At 31.5% G+C, this 20,543-nt stretch overlaps 1 protein-coding gene across 1 annotated transcript; it reads left to right on the plus strand.

Annotated features, from left to right (window-relative positions):
- Positions 1-8,254: 8,254 nt before the first annotated feature.
- On the plus strand, positions 8,255-20,116 carry LOC128172487 (uncharacterized). Its single transcript, XM_052838279.1, has 5 exons — positions 8,255-8,312; positions 14,622-14,852; positions 15,985-16,239; positions 19,220-19,357; positions 19,845-20,116. Exons 1-5 carry the CDS (start codon positions 8,264-8,266, stop codon positions 20,114-20,116), a joined length of 945 nt encoding a protein of 314 aa, XP_052694239.1. The 5' UTR covers positions 8,255-8,263.
- Positions 20,117-20,543: the final 427 nt, after the last annotated feature.

Here is a 20,543-nt window from a genome sequence, read left to right on the forward strand (position 1 = left end):
AAAACGATATATTCTTAAAATTAATGTTATTTAATTTTTTCTCTGATGACTTTGTTGACAAAAGTAGGTATTAAAATGATCTAATGTGGCACTTATAAAAAAGCTGTGTACATTTATATTAATCAATTTGTCTTTTTCCAGGTTTTATTTCTTCTCTTGAAAATTAAAAAAAGTATATATGTACTCAAATAGGTTTGATGCGCTAAACATGAAGAAAATATGTGCATCGATACTAGAACAAATTAAACAATTGAATAGGTCTAAATATTCTTGGATTCGGATGGTGATTGCCTATGTTCAAAAATGTAATCTCCTGATCTTATTCTTAACAGTAATATATTATGAACAAGAATTAAAAATAATTATCATGATTTAATCTAACGTAGATATAGGAACAGCGATCATTTCGTCTTCCATACTTCACTAACAATTTGCTATTTGCTTACAGGGAGACCAGGTGTCTTAAAAATGTAAATATATGTAAACGTTGCTTAAAGGAATGCTCAGAAGAATTTACAATATAAAGTAAACGAGAGGAATTTCATAGTAAGTTTAAAAAAAAAAATGAAAATTATACATAATATACATAAAAAAAAGCAATGCAAATAGCAAATGAAACTTTTGTGAAGAAATTGATATACATGTAAATTGTGTAGTTTTTAAGTGTATATGTGGGTATTTTGTTCTCTTGTTTAATTAGTGTACGATTGGTATTATTCTAATGATATTTTTTTTACAAAGGTCCAAAGCAGTTAGAAAAACCAAAGTCACAATTCCTCAACGAAACTCGAGAAAGACTGGTTTAAAAATCCTCCGAGCAGAAAGAATCATACTGACGATATATCCAAATACTGTGTACATCTAGGGACATTTAAGGAAACAACACACGATGCATGTATTAAATATGATATGTGATCTCTTTTGCTGATCAAAAAGTCTTGATCAAGCAGTTGCATGGTTATAAGAATGCTAACTTTACAATTCACCATAAACTGTTTTGTATGACCTTAATAGCTATATGTTGATGGATCTTCATAAATACTTAAATTTATCTGAAACCTAGGAAGAGTGGATGAATGGTGTTCAATTTTTTCTTTAAATCCACACATTATCTATTCTACACCTTTATCTTTATAGAAAAAAAAACATATTTTTATTGAATAAATTTTTTTGTAAAATATAAAGATATTTAGACAGTGGATCTAACAGGGAAACAATTATAAAAGCGTTTGCATGTATTTTAAAAGAAAACAAATTTAAGGAAATTGTTTTTATTTTAAAAACATTAAAACGATTTACTTAAATACGTGTAGATGTCAAAAAACGAAATTAACAATCAGTCTTGTGGACTTGCAAGAACATGCTCTTTCCTTAAAAAAATAAAATAGATGGATATTGTACATATTGATTATTAAATTGTGGATATGAAATGAATATGGTTTATGATATACATTAATGTGAAATGTCATTATATTACATTGTATTTTATTTGTCTCTGTGATTGCTGTTTTATTATTTGATAATGAATGTACATGTATACATATATGTCGACTTGTTTATATAAGGTTTAAAAGTTAAGTCACATCACAATTACATAGGTTTATTCTATTCATGTTACATTTTACAGCATTGTATTTAGTTATTGCTTTTCAAGCATGATAAGCTCAAGGTTCTTATAATGAGTTGTCATTCTTTTTAGATCAGAAGAGAAAAAAACCCCGTTTTTTTTAAAAAGAATAGATGACAAGGAAACTGTGACAATGTGTGCATGACTAGATTAAATTAAATAAAAGTTGATGAACATTTAATGTGTAAAGATTGCTTTTATAACTAGATCCTAATTTATAGAGAACGTGTTTAACAAGTTGTTTTTATTTTGTTTTGTTTTTTTTGTTCGTTTGCCTGTTTGTCAGGTTTTGTTTTTATTTTTTTGTTTTTGTTTGTTGTTTTTTTTCTTTTTGTTTTTAATTTTTGTTTGTTTTTGTATTTTTGTTTTTGTATTGTTACCCATTCAATACCTTAAACACGATATAATCACTAGTTTTACTTCGTTATTGGTTCGTGCCCATTTTTGCTGTGCGTCTTTTAAACAAATTGTCATTGTTTATGAAATCAGTTCCATTTTTTTAACATTTAGAAGCGAAAAAATATGATTTTAAAGGAAAGGATGTAAAAGAAACTGTGACAATTTATGTATTTTGGTATGAGTAGATTAGATTGGACAAAAAACAGTTGATGGACATTTAATATGTAAATAGTTTTTTTTTATTGAAATAGTTGGATATACTCTACTATTTAACAGTTCAAGGGTTTTTCGATATGAAATGGTAGTGAAACACAGCTCGACAAGACTTTGTTCGATTTTGTAGATGATTGTACTCTTACAGTAAATAGACTTAGTAAATGTAATAATTTTACTTGTTAAATGATTCGTGCCATTTTTTCTGTGCGTCTTTTAAACATATCGCACCAATCCTCAATTAAGACTCAAAAGTCAGGGACACTTCAAAATAAATGCTTATTTCCTTAAAACAATTGTTTATTTGGTCAATTCTTGAAATCAATTGGTATTCTTCACCAAATATAGCACAACATAATTACATTGTTCGAGTCAAATACTTTTTAAAAAACCAATTAGATCAATTTTATGAAGTACATTTAAAACCGGATAAAAACCATACGAAATTGAACAGGATAATCAATTGCAGACCCTTGAACATTTTCAAGTGTTTATTTCGAGAGCCTCACAAATCTCAAAACATGTACACAATCCAAACACACAACTAACAAACACATTTGTTTCTTATTAATTCCTTCTAAAAGAAAAAAATCACATGGACTTTTGATGGGTTTATACGATATTATTAACGAATAGGGTACAATTACTTACGGGTAAACAGCTGGTCCCAGAGCTCACCTTGTATTATGGTTTCATTTTAATATAAAGCAGTCGTTGGCATTATCGCAAAAAAAACCCCCCAAAAACCTCGAATAAATAGTATTTTTCTTTTGTGATATTTTTTTTATCTATTTACAACCATATAAGCAATGCTTTGTCGTTTATGATTATCTCTAAATAATGCACTGTAAAGAAAAAAAGTGTTTTATTTACTGTGAAGTTAAAATAATCTTAAATCGATATTCTAGTGCACTTTTGAGCAACTTGTAATTTAATTCATTTAGGTTCGCCTTCTTTAAGTGTTTTTCAAAGAAACAAACATAGACTCAATGTTGCTTCGAATTTGTAAAACACTGGAAGGACGTTCATTTGATAAGTATACAGTGATGCTATCCTGAAAGTTGACAAGGAAAGGATAGGATACAGGACGCAGGATACATGATAGAAATAATGAAGTAAAGCTTTATTCTTTTCTATCCTATCTACCATGAAACCCGTTGCCAGTGAAAGAATATTTTTTACTGCGTCATCGGAAGTAGCATATTTGAATTTAATCAGCAAATGTAGAATAATTAAATAAAAACTATTTTAAGTAAAAGAATCTAAAACAAAACTTTGTGACACCATAGAGATTTTTTAAATTTTAATGTAAATGCCTGTCCAAAATGAAATGTAATGAACAATGTTGATACATATTAAAATAACGGCGTAATTTTGAAGTGGAGTCGAATCCGTCATATAAGTATGTATGCCTGTATGTCTCCTCTCTCTCTCTCTCTCTCTCTCTCTCTCTCTCTCTCTCTCTCTCTCTCTCTCTCTCTCTCTCTCTCTCTAAAACATGTACTATAGTCAGTGATGAGGAAACGAGAAATCAACGTCTCAGCGAATTAAAACAATTTTTGACTGACCAACATTACCCTATCAACCTTCTCAATGACGGAATAATGAAGGGCAAAGAAATAGATAGACAGGATCTTATTAACCCAATTTTACGGTAAAACAAGGAAATCAAAATATTACCGCTTGTTTCTCCCAATAACGCTAGAAACCCGGTGGTCAGTCATCTCAACGGATTTCTAAAAACAGATGAAGATATGGTTCACGTTTTTACTAAATTCAAGTTTATTAACAGCAAAAGGCAACCAAAGATCCTGGAGAGGATAATCTGATCATCTATAATGAACACGTCAATAAAAACTGTATCTAAGTGTGATGACAAACGATGCGGCACGTGTCCGTTTTTAAAACAAGGCAGCTCTATTAACATCAGGGAAGAACGATTTTGCATAAATTGGACATGTCATGTCAATCCAAAAAAAGTATATATATTATTATATGTATTGGTTGCAACAAATTTTATGTCGGCGAAACGGGGACTACAATAAGAATCCGGGTGCATAAACAGCAGATTAAAGACCCAGAATACCGGAAAATAAAACTCAGCGAGCACATTGATGTATGCAGACGCGGGCAATTTTAAAATGTTTCGATTTTTATAAACTTTTCACAGAGGTAGCAGCGGAAAGAAGAGAAAAAAACATTTTATTTAAACTTTTACCAACAGACTGCTTTAATTTAATTTTTTGTGTATTGTGTATATATTTTATTGAATTTCGCTATAGATTACGCGTCAATATCCCTCCACAACTATAACCATAACGTTATGATTTTATGACGTTATTGTATTGTAAACGTTACCAATTAACGTTATTGGTATCTGAAAAACGTCTGAAGATTTCATGAAAGCGTTAACGTTTTACTCTGTGTTGTTTTTCATTTTTAAAATTTTCTTTTTATATATATATATATATATATATATATATATATATATATATATATATATATATATATATATATATATATATAATTTTAAAAGCAAAACAAAAAAAGAAAGAAAAAATATATATATTATAAATATTGTTTTTTTTTAAATTGATTTGATATGAACATATTTTATTAATGTTTTAAAATGTGCAGATAATCGGTGCTTAGCAGAGTATTTCCGGATAAATCTTGATTTTCTAAATGGCCAGGGGACATTCTATCTACGTCCTCTACTTGTAACCCCCGACAAGTCAAAACGCTACGGTACACAGGTAGTGGAAATATATAAACCAAAGACTTTTATGAGGTCTATTGCGAAACAAGAGATGTTTGTGAAACACTTATGCTCCCCTCCCTTGACACATCTACAAGGAAAATGAACGTAAACTGCAAATAATTGTGGGCAAGTCCAAGGGACATAACTCTGTCGAAAATTGCTCCACTATACCCAAAATCAAATTGACCTCGATATTATTTAGATAAACCTGTATACTAAATTTCATATCAATATGTGCACCCTCTGCGAAGAAAATAAATGGAAACTGCAAACACCTGGATTTTTTTTTATATACAAGAGCCATAACTCTGTCGAAAATAGCTCGATCGTACCTAATATCGAACTTGTTATAGATGATATCATGGTAAACCTGTATACCAAATTTCATTTCAATATGTTCATCCCCTGCAAAGAACATGAGCGGAAACTGCAAATAACTGGCATTTTTCTACGTCGAAGGGCCATAACTCTGTCGAAAATTGCTCGATCGTACCTAATATTAAACCTGACCTAGATGTTATCATGATAAACCTGTATACCAAATTTCAATTCAATATGTTCGTCCTCTGCGAAGAAAATGAATGGAAACTGCAAATAACTCAAGTTTTTCTACGTCCAAGGGCCATAACTCTGTCGAAAATGGCTCGATCGTCACCAATATCGAACTTGACCTAAATATTATCATGATAAACCTGTACACCAAAATTCATTTCAATATGTTTATCCTCTGCGAAGAAAATGAACGGAAACTGCTGGTGGACCGATCGACCGACCAACCAACTACCAATAGACGGACAGACAGCAGCAAAGCAATATGCCCTCCTTTCTCCGAAGAAGGGCATAAAAAGGAGGACTGCAAGGGAATTACACTAATCTCAGCGGTAAAAAGACGTGCGCAACAAAGCTTTACGTAGAAGGAATCCCGGAGGCCAAGATTATGTCCGTGACGGACACCGATCACAAAACGGGATGAGGAAATACATTAAAAGTAACGTTGACATGGCAAAGAATATTTGCAAATCTTGAGTCCGCTTATATCAACATCGGAGGAGTCGCTGGAACCGACTTCATCATTGCAGTGTTCAGTGGAGTGCAGAAAACAGCCCGTATCATCAGTGTATTCGAATAATTCTGAAGACGACGCAAAAAGGTTTTGCTCGGAAAACCAATACATTCTGAAGAAATTATCCAACAATGCATCGATTTTTAACAACTGTCAGTTTACATTTTCGTTTGGACCAAAAGTGCATGTTAGTGGAATTAGGTGCATGTGTTACTGAATGTTTAAAAAGTTTTAATTCTCTTGGGGAATTTTCAATGAAATGTCCAAGAAGAACCCCATATCATTTTTTTGTTATGTGCATTTTAGTTTATCATTATTATTATTTAAAATAACATGTGTTGTACTGATTGTTGCATTGATTTATATTTACATCGTACTGTATTTAAGATACAGTAGCGATTTATTGGCTAATACAGCACGGTTTATCAGCAAATACAGTACAGCAAATAGCTCCACCCCAGTAGCGTTGTACTGTGTTGCTAATACAATATGCTAAACTTCAAAGAAAAACACTGCCTTCGTGTCACAACACCTAAAACAGAATAGTTTCTTCAATGTCCAAAACAAAATTAGCTTTTAAATAGCACAATTAATGTCACACATGTATCTCAACTTCTGAAATTCGTCAGAAGACTTCCTCGTTACTTCTAACGAGATTTTTGGGAGTTTTTTTCTTTCTTCTTTGTAGATATTTACTTCTCTAAGAGATTGGGAAAATATTCAATGTATATGACTTAATTCAATTTATATAAATTTATGGAAGGAAAGTTGCATTTTTCAAGTAATAAATTTGAGTAGACCCATTCAGGTAATTGTGGTACTGCACTTTTGCAAGGTAACCTGGACTGAAATATAGCGTAACGTATTTTGTTTACGTAATTACGTTATATACATACTAGAACTTCTGCAAAGTATATCAATTTGCCTAGCTGCAGGTCTGTAGCTCCCGGTCTGAAAAAATTCGGATGGACGACCTGGGAGCTACAGTGCCTCCCATAGTAAAAAACTGCAATTTATGGCGCACAAAAAATTGCGCTAGTTTTGGACTGATTAACCTTATTTTCACATAAATTCTGGCAAAACAATTAGTACCATTAAATTTTTCATGCAATTTACTACTGATACTGTTACTTTACTTGCCTCAGACTTTCTTTGAAACATGCTAACCGACCTCGGAAAATAAAGTATATTAATTCACGTCGAGATCGAGAGTCGCCATTTTTACATGTAAACAAGCCACACCACTTCACTTTACAGGGCTGGTGATCGTGTTTAGAAGAATATCAGAGGCAAGTGAAGTGACGATATCTGTAGTAAATGGTCCGAGGAATTTTTGGAATCTAATATTTGATCAGAATATGTTCGGAAATGAGATTAATCAGTCCAAAACTAGCGCAATTTTTTGTGCGCCGTAAATTGCAGTTTTTTACTATGGGAGGCACTGTAGCTCCCAGGTCGTCCATCCGAATTTTTTCAGACAGGGAGCTACAGACCTGCAGCTACAATTTGCTCAGCAAGAGAGCATTACTGCAGTTATCGTGAGGTGGTATGTATAAATATAAAGGAACTTTGGTTGTACCTTGGGTTGTCCATTCAAGTGATGCTAGACCATATTAAATAGTGATTAATTTAAATCAATATATAGTGATTTATAGATTTTTTGTAAGTGCGAAAAGTGCCATGGTGATAAAAGTGTTTATGTACAGCCATAACGCATATTGAAAATAAAACAAATAAAGTGCGTTGACTTGGTTCCTCGGTTCAAAATTTAATGCACTTTGAAAAATTGTTAGTAGTGCGTTCCTACAGGCCATGCCTTTAATACCTGACCAATTCATTTTTTAAGACACACATTTCTTACACCCTATATATAATTATAGCTTTCATATTTATAATTTTAAAACTGATTTGATTTATATCATTAAACCGTCTGAGTCTTGTTAGCGGATGATTATGCCAATGTTTTGATTACGTGTTTCCAGAATCAAATTGCGGAAGATCTCACAAACATCACTAAATATGTACTCATTAGTCAACCGCATAATGTCACTTATTCTTATCAGAAACAGGATAAAGTTGTATGTCGTATATTCATAACTATCCCGTGTTTTGATAAGCTTTTTTCAACAGGTTGTTTAAAAAACAAGTGTTTTTTCCCCTAATATGTGAGATAAGATTTTCATCTTTCGAACTTTCTGCAATGAATTGGATGTTATTCATTTGTTTAGTGAAAGTACGCCATTGCTACGGTATGTATTCATTTGTTCCTAATGTCAAAAATACTTAATATAGCAGATATCACGCTTTATAAACATCTAATATAAAAAAAAAAATGAAAGCTGTTCAACCTAATTAATAGTGAAGCTTTCATGATTTTTTTTCACCTTTTCTGTATTGAAAGGTGCGGTCACATTATGAAATTTTTCACTTAATTTCCCATTTCTTTTATTATCATTTGATTCGCCTTCGACTGAAGTAGTACCGTGAGACCGTTCAAGTCAAGAGCAAAGTCTGAAAGTCGATTATCAATATGATTATTTGAGTAAAAATCATGAAATTACAATACGTTTTCCTCATACAATGATTATGTTGAATTGATCGAATTACTTTAAAATCAATTCAAACATCGTATAGTTTGACCACCTGTATAAACAAACCACTCGTAATACCTGAAGTATCCCATTTACTTGAAAAAGCCATTGGCCTGGCTTTAACAAAAACTCTAAAACTTAATACGTTATTTCAAAATATTCATAGGGTCAATAAAAGTTTGAATATCGTTTGTCAACAAGGAGGCAAATACTAAACTGAAAAACTCTGAGATCATATCAAGTTTCATGCTTTGTTTTTGCTTACACATATTATATGTAAATGGCTAGAAATGGTTCAAAAGTTTAACAAAACTAGCCTCTAGTTTGTATGGCAACAGAAAGGTCTTCTGTTCTTAAAAACATGTAACTGTTTGGTAGAAATTGCTCCTTACATATTGAAAATAATTAAGGATATAAAATTTACTGTGAAGGAAATTACCAGAGATTACTTCAATGTTAAACAGCAAAAACAGAAGAAAAAAAATTAGGAGCACTTCCTGTGACGATCGGAAGTTTATTCAAAGGAAACAGTTTAAATATATCTACATATATAGATCTAACTTTCTCCATAGTTTGTTCAAGTCATTGCTATTTCTAAGATATCGTTGAGACAAGTGTTTGTGTCTTGGGACAGGAAACAGTCAACAGAAGTGCTTAATGAAATTATAGCTAATAGTTTGTAATTCTTGTACATTTACTTAATGTACAATATTGTTTATCAGGCAAAGTGTAACAGTCAATGCAAAACATTTTAACCTATTTACATTCAATTTGTTTGAATCCTTCCGGTGAGAAATGAAAGTGGTTGTTGACAAAATGAAACCCGATAAACAGATCTTAAATCAAAATGTCTATTATCCATAAAAGTGTTCGTTTCTATATCTTAATGCTTCTGAGATTTCACGAGTATACAATTAAAAAAAAAAAAAGCTACCTGAAATATTTGAGATATTTGATCGGAAATGCAATTTGTTGTTCATTTGAAATTGCACAGATGACATATGTGAGGTTTTATACTGGAAAATTAATTTCATGTTAAATTTAAAAAAAAAAATGGGGGAAAAATCTAAATCTTCTGTGAAGACCAGAAGTAAGGACGACTTAAACAAAATAGTTTAAATACACTTACATATAAAGGTATATCGTTTCAAAAAGTTTGGTTGTTCAGGCCAACCGCTTCTGAGATCTCGTTGAGAAAATATTTTTGTTTCAGGACAGGAAACGGACGACAGGAAATAAAACTTGTAAAAAAAATAAAATACTCGAGGTATTGTCATTCTTTATCATCACTGATATTTAAAAAATAATCAATCCAGTCATCTCTGAGGAGTTATGCCGACAAAAAAGGATGGATAAGATATTTTAGGGCTGTCTATTAAACGAATCGTTCACAAAAGAGAAATAACTCACCCAATGCAAATATTTAAGAACAAATAATTATTAGTTTATAGATTTGAAATAGTATTTAAAGTCCATGTAGTTTGGTTTTACATATGTATCATTTCTTTGTACCTTAAACATATATAATAAATTGTGGAAACAATAACTTATGCACTGAATTTTATTATAATTCATCATTCTGCATCATGCAAATTATTATTATATTCCGTCAGTGAAAGAAGGGAAAGAAGTGGAAATACGCATTCAAATATTTTTTCCTTAATATGAGAATCACACCATATTGTGTAGTTACAGTTGCGTTCAACTTCCTTGTTACAACTTATATGCAGATATAATTTGGATGTCATTATATATGACATTCAAAACGTAAGTTAAAGCCGAACAAGGTTCATACAAGAACATAAGCAAAAAGTACAAGGATGTAGATTGCAGACCTGGAACCCGTTTAACTAAAAAGCCAACGCTCGGCGTAACCTTCCGCCTTGCGTAAATCCGGACATAGTCATATTTTTGGACTAGGGTCCGTTTAACTTAAAAGCATAACTTTGCCCCAGACCTAAATTATGACAAAATTCTACGCTTGACCAAGGGTAGTCGTAACTTTTGTTGTAAACGTAAAATAACTGTTATTGCTATTGTTTACAATATCGTTGCTATCCATAATGTGAAATTAAACAATTTGTCAGGAACATTTGATAAATTCATATGCAATTATGAAAACAGTGTTTTTGATATATTGTATTAATTTTCGCATAGAAACTTTCTTCTAATGCTTAATACATTATAAATATATATTCACTCGTTTTGTACTCGTTCTAACAACGCATTAAGACAAATAAATGATCGAAATATTTTATGATCTATATTTTAGAAGAATGAGCGACAAAAAATAGAGAACATATACACGTACGATGTCTATATAGTGCAAATGTGAATGTGTATAAGAAATGTGCAGCATATCTTTTTTTTCCATCTTACACGCAACATACATGTATGCGTGAACGGGATATTATTTTGATATGTATTAGCATATTCAATGAATTTAACGGCTTTCATTTTTACTCCCATTTTATTGTCATATCTAAAAAGTGAAAAGTGTCATACTCCGATAGTTAAAAGTGAATCAGATATATATCTACAGTTTTATTAAAATGTGAATACGAAAATGTGATGACAGTCCTAACTAGGTCTTAGACGTATCAAAAGTCAACAGAGATGAGGGCGAGTTAAATGATTTATAAAAATTGTTCGTATCAATTAATTTGTTTGCATATCATCATAGTTCAGTGGTTAGAGCATCATGCCTGTAAACTGCAGATCCAGAATTCAAATCCGTCTATGTTCATCTTACTTATTTTTTTTTTATATCATATTTCAACCAAGGTTACTTTTATTTTTTTTAACTTAGATTTACACATTTTTGCATAATATAATCAGTCATAACCAAGTGCTTATAACCAAGTGCTGGTTTTAAAACCTATTTCAAGTTGTAGTGGACCACCTTAAAAGGGATGTTCCTAAACGTATGATACTTGGCCGTTTTCACCTACAATAATTAATCTTTGATCCCTCGGCGTGGATACACTTTTCACTTATAGAACCATTTTAAATACTACTCCTTTGGGACACCCACCAGTTATTGATAAATTGGAGATCAATGGCTTTTTGAGATTTGTATCATCAAAGATGTCGAATGGAGATAAATATGGATAAATTGTAGTGTGGTAGGACATTATCATTTTACGCTTCCGGATATTCAGTCAGAATGCCTGCTTCGTGTGCAGGCGCATTGTCGTTCAAAAGTTGGTGATATTCCATACCTGTTTTTGGGCAATTAATTTCAGAATATGTCTTCAGATATTTAATAACGTTATTATGTAAGGTTATATATGACTGCTTTGCCTTTTGGCACAGGAATGTACAGGAGATGATCTTATTAGAAATAACATATAAAACCTTCACAGTTCGTAATCGTTTTGCAATACTATGACATTTTGCACTTGTTGATGATCCCCGAAATTCTGTTAGAACACTAACGTTTAAAATGGTATACCAATGTCTAATCAAAGTAAAAGTATTTTTGGTATATTTTGCAAACAATTTAAATAATGCTTTTGCTTTTTGTACACTCTCATTTGCTAATATCTCTGCTTTAGAGACAATTAATCTTACGTATTCAATACATAAATCTAACGGAAATTACCTGTGTTTACTCCTGAGTTTGTTTTATTAAGTGATGTTTATTTACTTCGCGGGGGTGGTAAGGAAGCATATGGAATCTGAGATACATGTAATTCCGTGAAATCACAAATCTTAGTTATTATGTACATATTCAAATATCTAAGCAACTAAACGTAGATCAAAAACAAATAAAAAATACTGAAGACAATTTTTTTCCAGAAATAAGTTTGTATTACGTAGATTTACACATTGATGACGTCATGACTAAAAGTTGAATGTCGTGTGAATTTGATCAGAAAGCATTGTAAACATATTCAAAATATAACTAATCTAAGAACTCTTATAAAGTATTGTGGTGTGATTTATTGAGAATTGAACATAAGAATACTGGGGGAGATGTTAGTTTTATCAGTCATTCGCTAAAAGGTATGTAAATTTGCTTTTATTTCTCGACCAGGCTTTCCTCTGTCGTTGTTTACGATATAAACATCCGACTAGAACAACACTACCCCGTATATATTGAACTTGAAATTTTATACGTATCGTTAGTTTGATCAATGCTTAAATTGAAAAGTGCTGCTAGAATCCCATGTTGTGTGTTGTTTTGATGCAATTTGCAACAATGACTTAGTTCAAAAGATGATATTTTATAAATAAAAAATCAGAAATCAAATCCTTGCCGAATGCACACCACTGATACAGGTACAATCGATCTTCAAAATAATAACTTTTTAATTTGAAAACTGTAGGAGGAGTTATCCGTACAATGAGGGTACCATGTATGCAATATTTTGCCGAAAATGACTAACTTCAAAAGCCAGTATTTTTAACATAAATTATCAAAAATCAAAATCCAAGTAATATGCACATTTCTGATATTTCTACAATTGATTTGCCAAAAAGAATATCTTATCTTGAAAACTGTTGGTGGAGTTATCCGTACAATGAGGATACATGTACCCTTTTGGCAGCCGCCCGCCCGCCATTTTCATCATTTTAATAACCAGATTTTACCGTTCGAAAAACCCGGTTAAACAAATAGAAAAGGCAGATTTCGATTTATATTACGGTGGAATATTGTAGTAACATACATACAGAGTAAAATTTGTGAATCTAGTGTACATGTATTTACTCTATTACTTTAAGAAAGGGTTAACAAAGTTATTTAGGCAAATTGTGAAACTACAGTGAAAAAGGAAAGTTTCATAATTCATGTTATTTATACGTTGGTGTGTACGGTAATTGTTTTCCCGCTTCATTAAGCGAGAAATGTTTTCCTGTAAAATATATATATATACAATAAGTTTTAATTAGTTTACTGGTTTTTTTTTTTTCATTTGTTTTATGATTTATTTTATTGGTTAAAAAGTACGTATATTGCTAAAAATAGATAAGTATAAGTGATAGAAAGAACTTTTAATATTTCGATGAAGATCAAATGTGTGTTCCATTAAGACTATTTTTTCGAAGTATGTTTTCTTTCAGCTTTCCTGTATATTTATTTTTTATTTCATTTCAATATATTTACATCTACCAAGTATTAATCCCCCTATTTCTTACGGAATTTTACTTACTTTTCTTAATTAATTTATTAATAAGTTTAAGGAAGATGTTAACATAAACAATAAAATGCTTTCTTTGATAATTAATGCGGGTTATGAAGGTAGCAATCACTGCAGAAAAAAATACATAACGGGTTATGTATTTCTTCTGCAATGCCCTACCTTCTAATCCTGAATGAATCATCAAAGAAAGCATTTTATTGTATAAATAAACTTTAAAGCTCATAAATAGGCACTGTCCGCCACATTTTTCTTTCAGCACCGCTCTCCCTCCACCCCTTTATAAGCCACAGACCACTTCACAGTTCAAGGTATATTGCTGTAGAGGTCTCACCTGTGTGAACGCACATGTTTCCTCGCCGTATTACTCGGTTGCGATGAAACTCTTTAATTTTACTTACTATTTTTCAAACCAGGAAAGTACTAACATCAAATAAACTGCTCTGTGCAATATTTACAAACATAACATGCACATGGATAGGATTAAATGCATAAAAATCTAAAGACAACGAAAGTAACACTACACGTCGGCCACGAATTTCAGGTGTGCAATCGGGTGTAACGAAACCGGATGGTTTATATACCAAATATCTGTGTGACAGTGCCTTTTACGAGCGTTGTTCAACTTTAAGGCGTTTAACAAGTCAGTATTTAAATTATGATACTTGGAAATACGGAGCAAAATGTTCGTCTGATTCAAAACAAGCAAGTTACTTCTAATGTATACGTTTCGTGAAAAGGTAAAGACAGATACATGTATCATAGTAAATTTATATTTTTCTTTACATTTACATTCTTATTTAAAAGCTAATTATCGTTACAGTGAATGTTGCCTTAAACAAGCCAGCATATCAACAGAATCCCCTTAATCCAAATGACAGTACAGGTGATGCCAGTAATGCAGTCGATGGGCAGAAGTCAAACCTGAGTAGGAAAGGTGGTCAATGTGTCGTTTCAACTAACGAAGAAACCGCCACTTGGTGGGTCAACTTGACAAGCATCCACAACATCCAGAACATAACAATCTACTACATGACAGGCAATAAACCTTGGGGTATATTTTTTCAACTAAAACTGCTATTATAGATCATTATATCTGAATTTTATTTCTAGGTGTCTCACTAAACGTGTAAATAGCGTCTCAAATCTGCGGAAAATTACCTAATTATGTAAGACACATTTAGTATGTTGCGTAAGAACAAATATGTCAAATATGCAAAAAATATGCAATATTTATATAAAAATTTTGATTTTCAAAAATTCAACTCAGTATAGACATGTTTAAATGGAATCTACACGCGGTTTCGAATTCATGATCTGCAGTTCGTGGTTTGATACTTTTACCACCGAGCTCTGACATTCAACTAAATTGATTTATAAAATCAATTTAACAAAACGTTCAAATGTCTTCATGTCGTGAGCTAGTTTAATAGATTAAACAATTACACAGTTTAAGAAAATTCTTATTTCTTGCTAAAAAAAATTAATCAATTGATAATTTAACTTGCACCGTATCTTATTTATTTTCTGCGAATTGTCACTGCAGATACATATAATGTGTTTACAATCGTTAAAAAAATCAAACAAGAGATGTTTGCAAAACAGTTATGTCCCACTCCCTTGGTAACATCTGCGAAGAAAATGAACGGAAACTACAAATTATTGAAATTTTTCAAAGTTCAAGGCAATTAACTCTGTCCAAAAATGCTTGATCGTACCCGAAATTAAACTCTTGATTTTATTAGGATAAAGCTGCATTCCAGATTTCATTACAATATATACATCCTATCCGATAAAAATGAACGGAAACTGCAAATAATTGGAATTTTTCTAGGTCCAAGGGGTATAAACTCTGTAGAAAAATGCTATATTGTACCCTTATTCGAACTTGTCCTAGATATTATTATATTTTACTTGTACACTAAATTTCATTACAATACGTGCATCCTATGCAAAGAAAAAGAACGGAAACTGTTTTTTGTACGTCCAGGGGCACAACTCTGTTGAAAATTACTCATTTGTACCCAAAATCAAACTTGACCTATATATGATCATGATAAACCAGCATATAAAATTTCATTTCAATATGTACACCCTTTGTAAAGAAAATGAACAGAAATTGTGTTGTGTACACTTTATATAAAATTGTTTAAAATAAATGATCAAAACACTGTTTTACATTATAGGAGCTACAAATTACTACACAGGTTCTTTTCTGGGATTTTCTGTATATGTCTCAAATTCAACAGAGAGACTACGAGGAATACAATGTTTTAAAGACAACAACTTTACACTAGATACCATACCTTCTGTATTCACCGTCGTCTGTCCTGTTCATGGACAATATGTGATTTACTACAACGAGAGACTAACGGAAAAAGCCTACCCTGACAATTACCGCCCAACTGCTGAAAACAATTTATGTGAGATTGAAGTATATGGTGAGTATTCTCAAATATGTTCCTCATTTGTGCAAGTATTTTACAGTTTTTAAATTATGTGTCACTTATATTTATATTTGGATGAACCAATGCTCTGTGATTCAATAACAATTAGAAACATTTTACTAGGTGTCAATACATTAGTTCTTTTAAGTGTACGACTTGAGATCAAGAATAACTCAGATTGTGAAATAAAAAAGATAATTAAATGAAAATATGATGAAAACACAATCACGAAAAAATGATATACATGTATCCGACAGACGGGCACATTAAGCTTAGACGACTAACGTCCATATACATGTACGTTCATCACACAGCAACTCCAAGAACCAGTCAAAACTCACATGTGACCTCTGGTCCAGTAAATACCAGATAACAGAAAATACACAATTAAATAAGTTTTTTTGTCGTCACAAATTTTTGTTATTAAACTGTGTTCTTGCGTGACGGCATAATTTAATATTACGTAGCTTTAGGCGGATCGTTGACTGAAAACAAAATATTTCAGTTGAAAATTGTATATTTGTTACTGTAAAGCATTTAATGCTTTAATCGTTTTTTTAGGTCACCTGGGTCACTCAGGTGACCTACTGCAATTGGTTTTCGTCCGTCGTCGTGCGATGTGCGTCGTGCCTTAACAATTTTACATTTTTAACTTCTTACTAAAAACTACAAGGTCAATTGCAACTATTTTTTGTGTGAAGCATCTCTATATTGATATAAAAGGAATCCATGGTTCTACTACCCCCGAGGGCCATAGGCGGGACAAAATATGTAAAAAAGCCCAATTTTTTTTTAATTCTTCTGCTATACTTCTACTCGAGTGAGGAAAAAACTGAATGCATGGTTATGATGCCTATGAAACATTTTGCCAAATTTGTGAAATTCATGGCCCCTGGGTCAGGTGTCAAAACTCTAGGGTAAGGCCACTTTCGCCATATAGTGAAAAAGTCTTTATTCCCATATACATTTGAAACTGAGTGCATGGTGATGATGTCACGGACTCCTCCACCTAAACTGCGAGATTCATGACCCCTAGGACAGGGGTTTAGGCCCTAGGGCGGGGTCAATTTAGCCATATAGTAAAATTATATTAAATTTTATGAAATCTTCTTTACTCCCATACATGGGTGTAGGGGGGGACTAAAGCATGGTTATATTGTCCACCAGTTCATGGCCCCTGCATCAGGGGTTCAGGACGTGGAGGGGGGATTTGGCCATATAGTGTTAATGCATATAATGTTTAAAAATTTTCTTCTGACAACATATAAAGAAAAACGAATCATCTGTCAAAATTTTAAATTCCATGTTTCCTAATTTTGGAATTTGAATCTAGAGAGGGGCCCAAACACTCAAAAAATGAATAGGGTAGGGACTATTAATGCAAGGTGTGGCCAAAATTGTGATTTAGTGCTAATGTATATAAAATGTTTAAAAGAAACGTATATTGGCACAAAACAAAAACTAACTGAATCTTCAGGAAAAACATTAAGCTGAAATATTTAATAACATTTTATGACACCTGCATGGAAGGCAAGGGTTATAGCTGTGAGGGGGGGGGGGTATGTATTTGTTATATCATTTTATTTTGCTCATGGAATCAAATGAAAGATATGAGTTATTCTACATGTTTAGAAACGAAAAAATAATGAAGCTGTATATCAAAGTTTTCAATAAGATATTGTAAAAGCATTTGGAAAGAGTTCATGGAAGATTATTATAACATTTAATGGAGTTATCTTACCATTTCGAAATTCCGGTTTTATGATTTGATAAAAAATCGTCTATGACTGTTTTAATATCAAACTGAATTCACGCTTGGCACATTTTTTTCAAGAAGTTTTCAAGTAAATATGTTCATATTTAATATTTATAATGAGGGACCTAATTAGCAGAACAGAAAATGTTTTTAAATTACAATTTTGAAAAACAAGGGATATAGAAGGGTCAAAGTTGAAAACAGCCCTTTAGCTGTATCTTTTTTGTTTTTCATTTGATTTTTTAAATCTTTTCGGTTTTTGGTATTGAGTAAAGAGTACATTTTAAAATTTATGGTCCGTAGGGCCACTTTTTGACTTCTTGTAGGAGTTTTAAGGGCGTGAATTCTCCACCTTTTTAAAGTTGAAAAAAATGTTTCAGAGTTATCTCGCATTGCTCAATGAACGTTGAACATAAATACTCTAGGCATACCAAGTTTTCTATTCCAGAAATATATACTTACTTTTTCATGATTCTTTTAAAAATTATTCTTTTAGAAATATATTTACCTTTAAAGTTCTGAGGTTATATTTTTTGTGACATTGCATTACTTATAATTTTATATTTAGGCAACCATTATACCAAGGAGATGAAAAATTTGTACCTAAAAAATAAATATGAATGTACCTCACAATTTCAATAAAAAAGTGGAAAGGGGATGTCGAGAAGCCCTGACTTTTTGTTGAAGACAAAACAATTATAGTTTAAATTAGTTCATGTATTCTCTTTAGACTGCTCTGTCCTTGGGGTCCTAACTGACTCTTTTCTCGCGTAACATGAGTTTTTCTATGGGCAACTACGACTGATCTGACCTTCCTTATTGCAAATTTATCAACGCTGTTTAATTGAAAATGTAAACAATGCATAGACATTAAATAAAAACATATAAATGATAATTGTTTTTTCTATTAAGTTTGAGGTTATTTTTTTTTTTAAATAGTATTTATTTAATATTTAATTATTTAATATACTTGAAATTTTATTTTTTGTGGACCTCAGCTGTAAATGTAGTTCACATCTTTGAAAATTTCTTTCAACAAATAATCTAGGATAGAAATAGAATAGCTGGGAAATATTTTTGAATTTCAATGTTTAATTCCCTAATAAATAAGAATTGCCGTATGCACTTTTTACATAATAAATATATTCAAAATTGTTAAATGTAATTTTTAACAAGTAATCACTAATTACATCAGCATTGTTTTGGGTTTTTTCAAAGGCTGTCCTGATTCCGGATGCTATGGTTCTACAAATACCTCTCTCCCTTGCCCGGATGATAACTGTCATTACTGTCACAAAGAGACGGGCACCTGTCAAGTTTGTTACCCTGGGTACAAAGGTCAAAATTGTAAGCTAGGTAAGTTATTTGAATTTAAACGGTTTTTTTTCTGTATACCACTTGGCAGGTAATTTGCTGTTCAGATTTTCATGTTAACTTAAGGTTGTTTCAGTAGTATAATTGTACTGTACAGTCGTACTAATTAAACCTGAATTATGTAAATGTTTATGATCATTGGTGTCTTTTTCTGTTATATGTTTTACTTCTAACAGTATATCACTTATTTTTATAACGAAAACCAACCCATCGACTTTAAAAAATCATACCTATCAAATGCAAATTAACCATGTAATCTATAAATCTTCAAGACACATTAAATAAGACACAAAAAAATAAAACTTTGAATGCTTAAAATTTTAATACTTTAGGGTAAATTTATTTTAAAGGAAAAAAAAGCAGCAGCCTAGTCGTGTTGCAATTTCCAAAATCATATTTTCGTTTAGTTTTCTTTTTCGAAATAATATTCATTTGACTTTAGATAAAATAATATATTCATTTTATACAGAATGTGATACTGGAGAGTATGGGATAAACTGTTCAAAGAGTTGTGGTAATTGCTACAATCAATCGCAATGCCACAATGTCGACGGATCCTGCTCTGAAGGATGTTCTGCTGGATACAAGGGGTCCCTGTGTATTGACCGTAAATACTATTTTCGAGTATTTACGATTAATATATATCTTTTGACATATCTGTCTTTTTTTAAGATGCATATTTCTTTCTGTTTACTCGATGTTTTAGATGTTGCATGTAATGACTACCAATGGCTCTCCTAGTATTGGCAAATGGCATAATATCAATCCCAATCAATCATTTCAATCAATTTCATCTGCGCCTCCATGCATAAATAAATTATATTAATGATTTTTATAAATAAACAATTGTTAACAATTCTAGGAACATAATGCACACAATTAAAAGCTGGTATATAAATACTAACTATTTTAATATACATGCTTTCTGTGTACCTTGTTTAACAGTGTAATAAACTTTTTTATATATTCTTAACAGTTCATTTGCCAACTTTTAATACTTTTGAGTTAACTGCAATCCCGACTCATTGCATTCATTACTTCTATTGAATGTGTTTTCCCGAATCTTAGCCTAAATTGAAATATTCACAATTGTTTGAAAATTTTAAAATGTCAGCCAAAATAAAGACATTTTTTAAAAAATGTTAATTTTTAGTTACCAAAATTTAAC

This window comes from Crassostrea angulata, chromosome 2, assembly GCF_025612915.1.
Source record: "Crassostrea angulata isolate pt1a10 chromosome 2, ASM2561291v2, whole genome shotgun sequence".
NCBI lineage: Eukaryota > Metazoa > Mollusca > Bivalvia > Ostreida > Ostreidae > Magallana > Magallana angulata.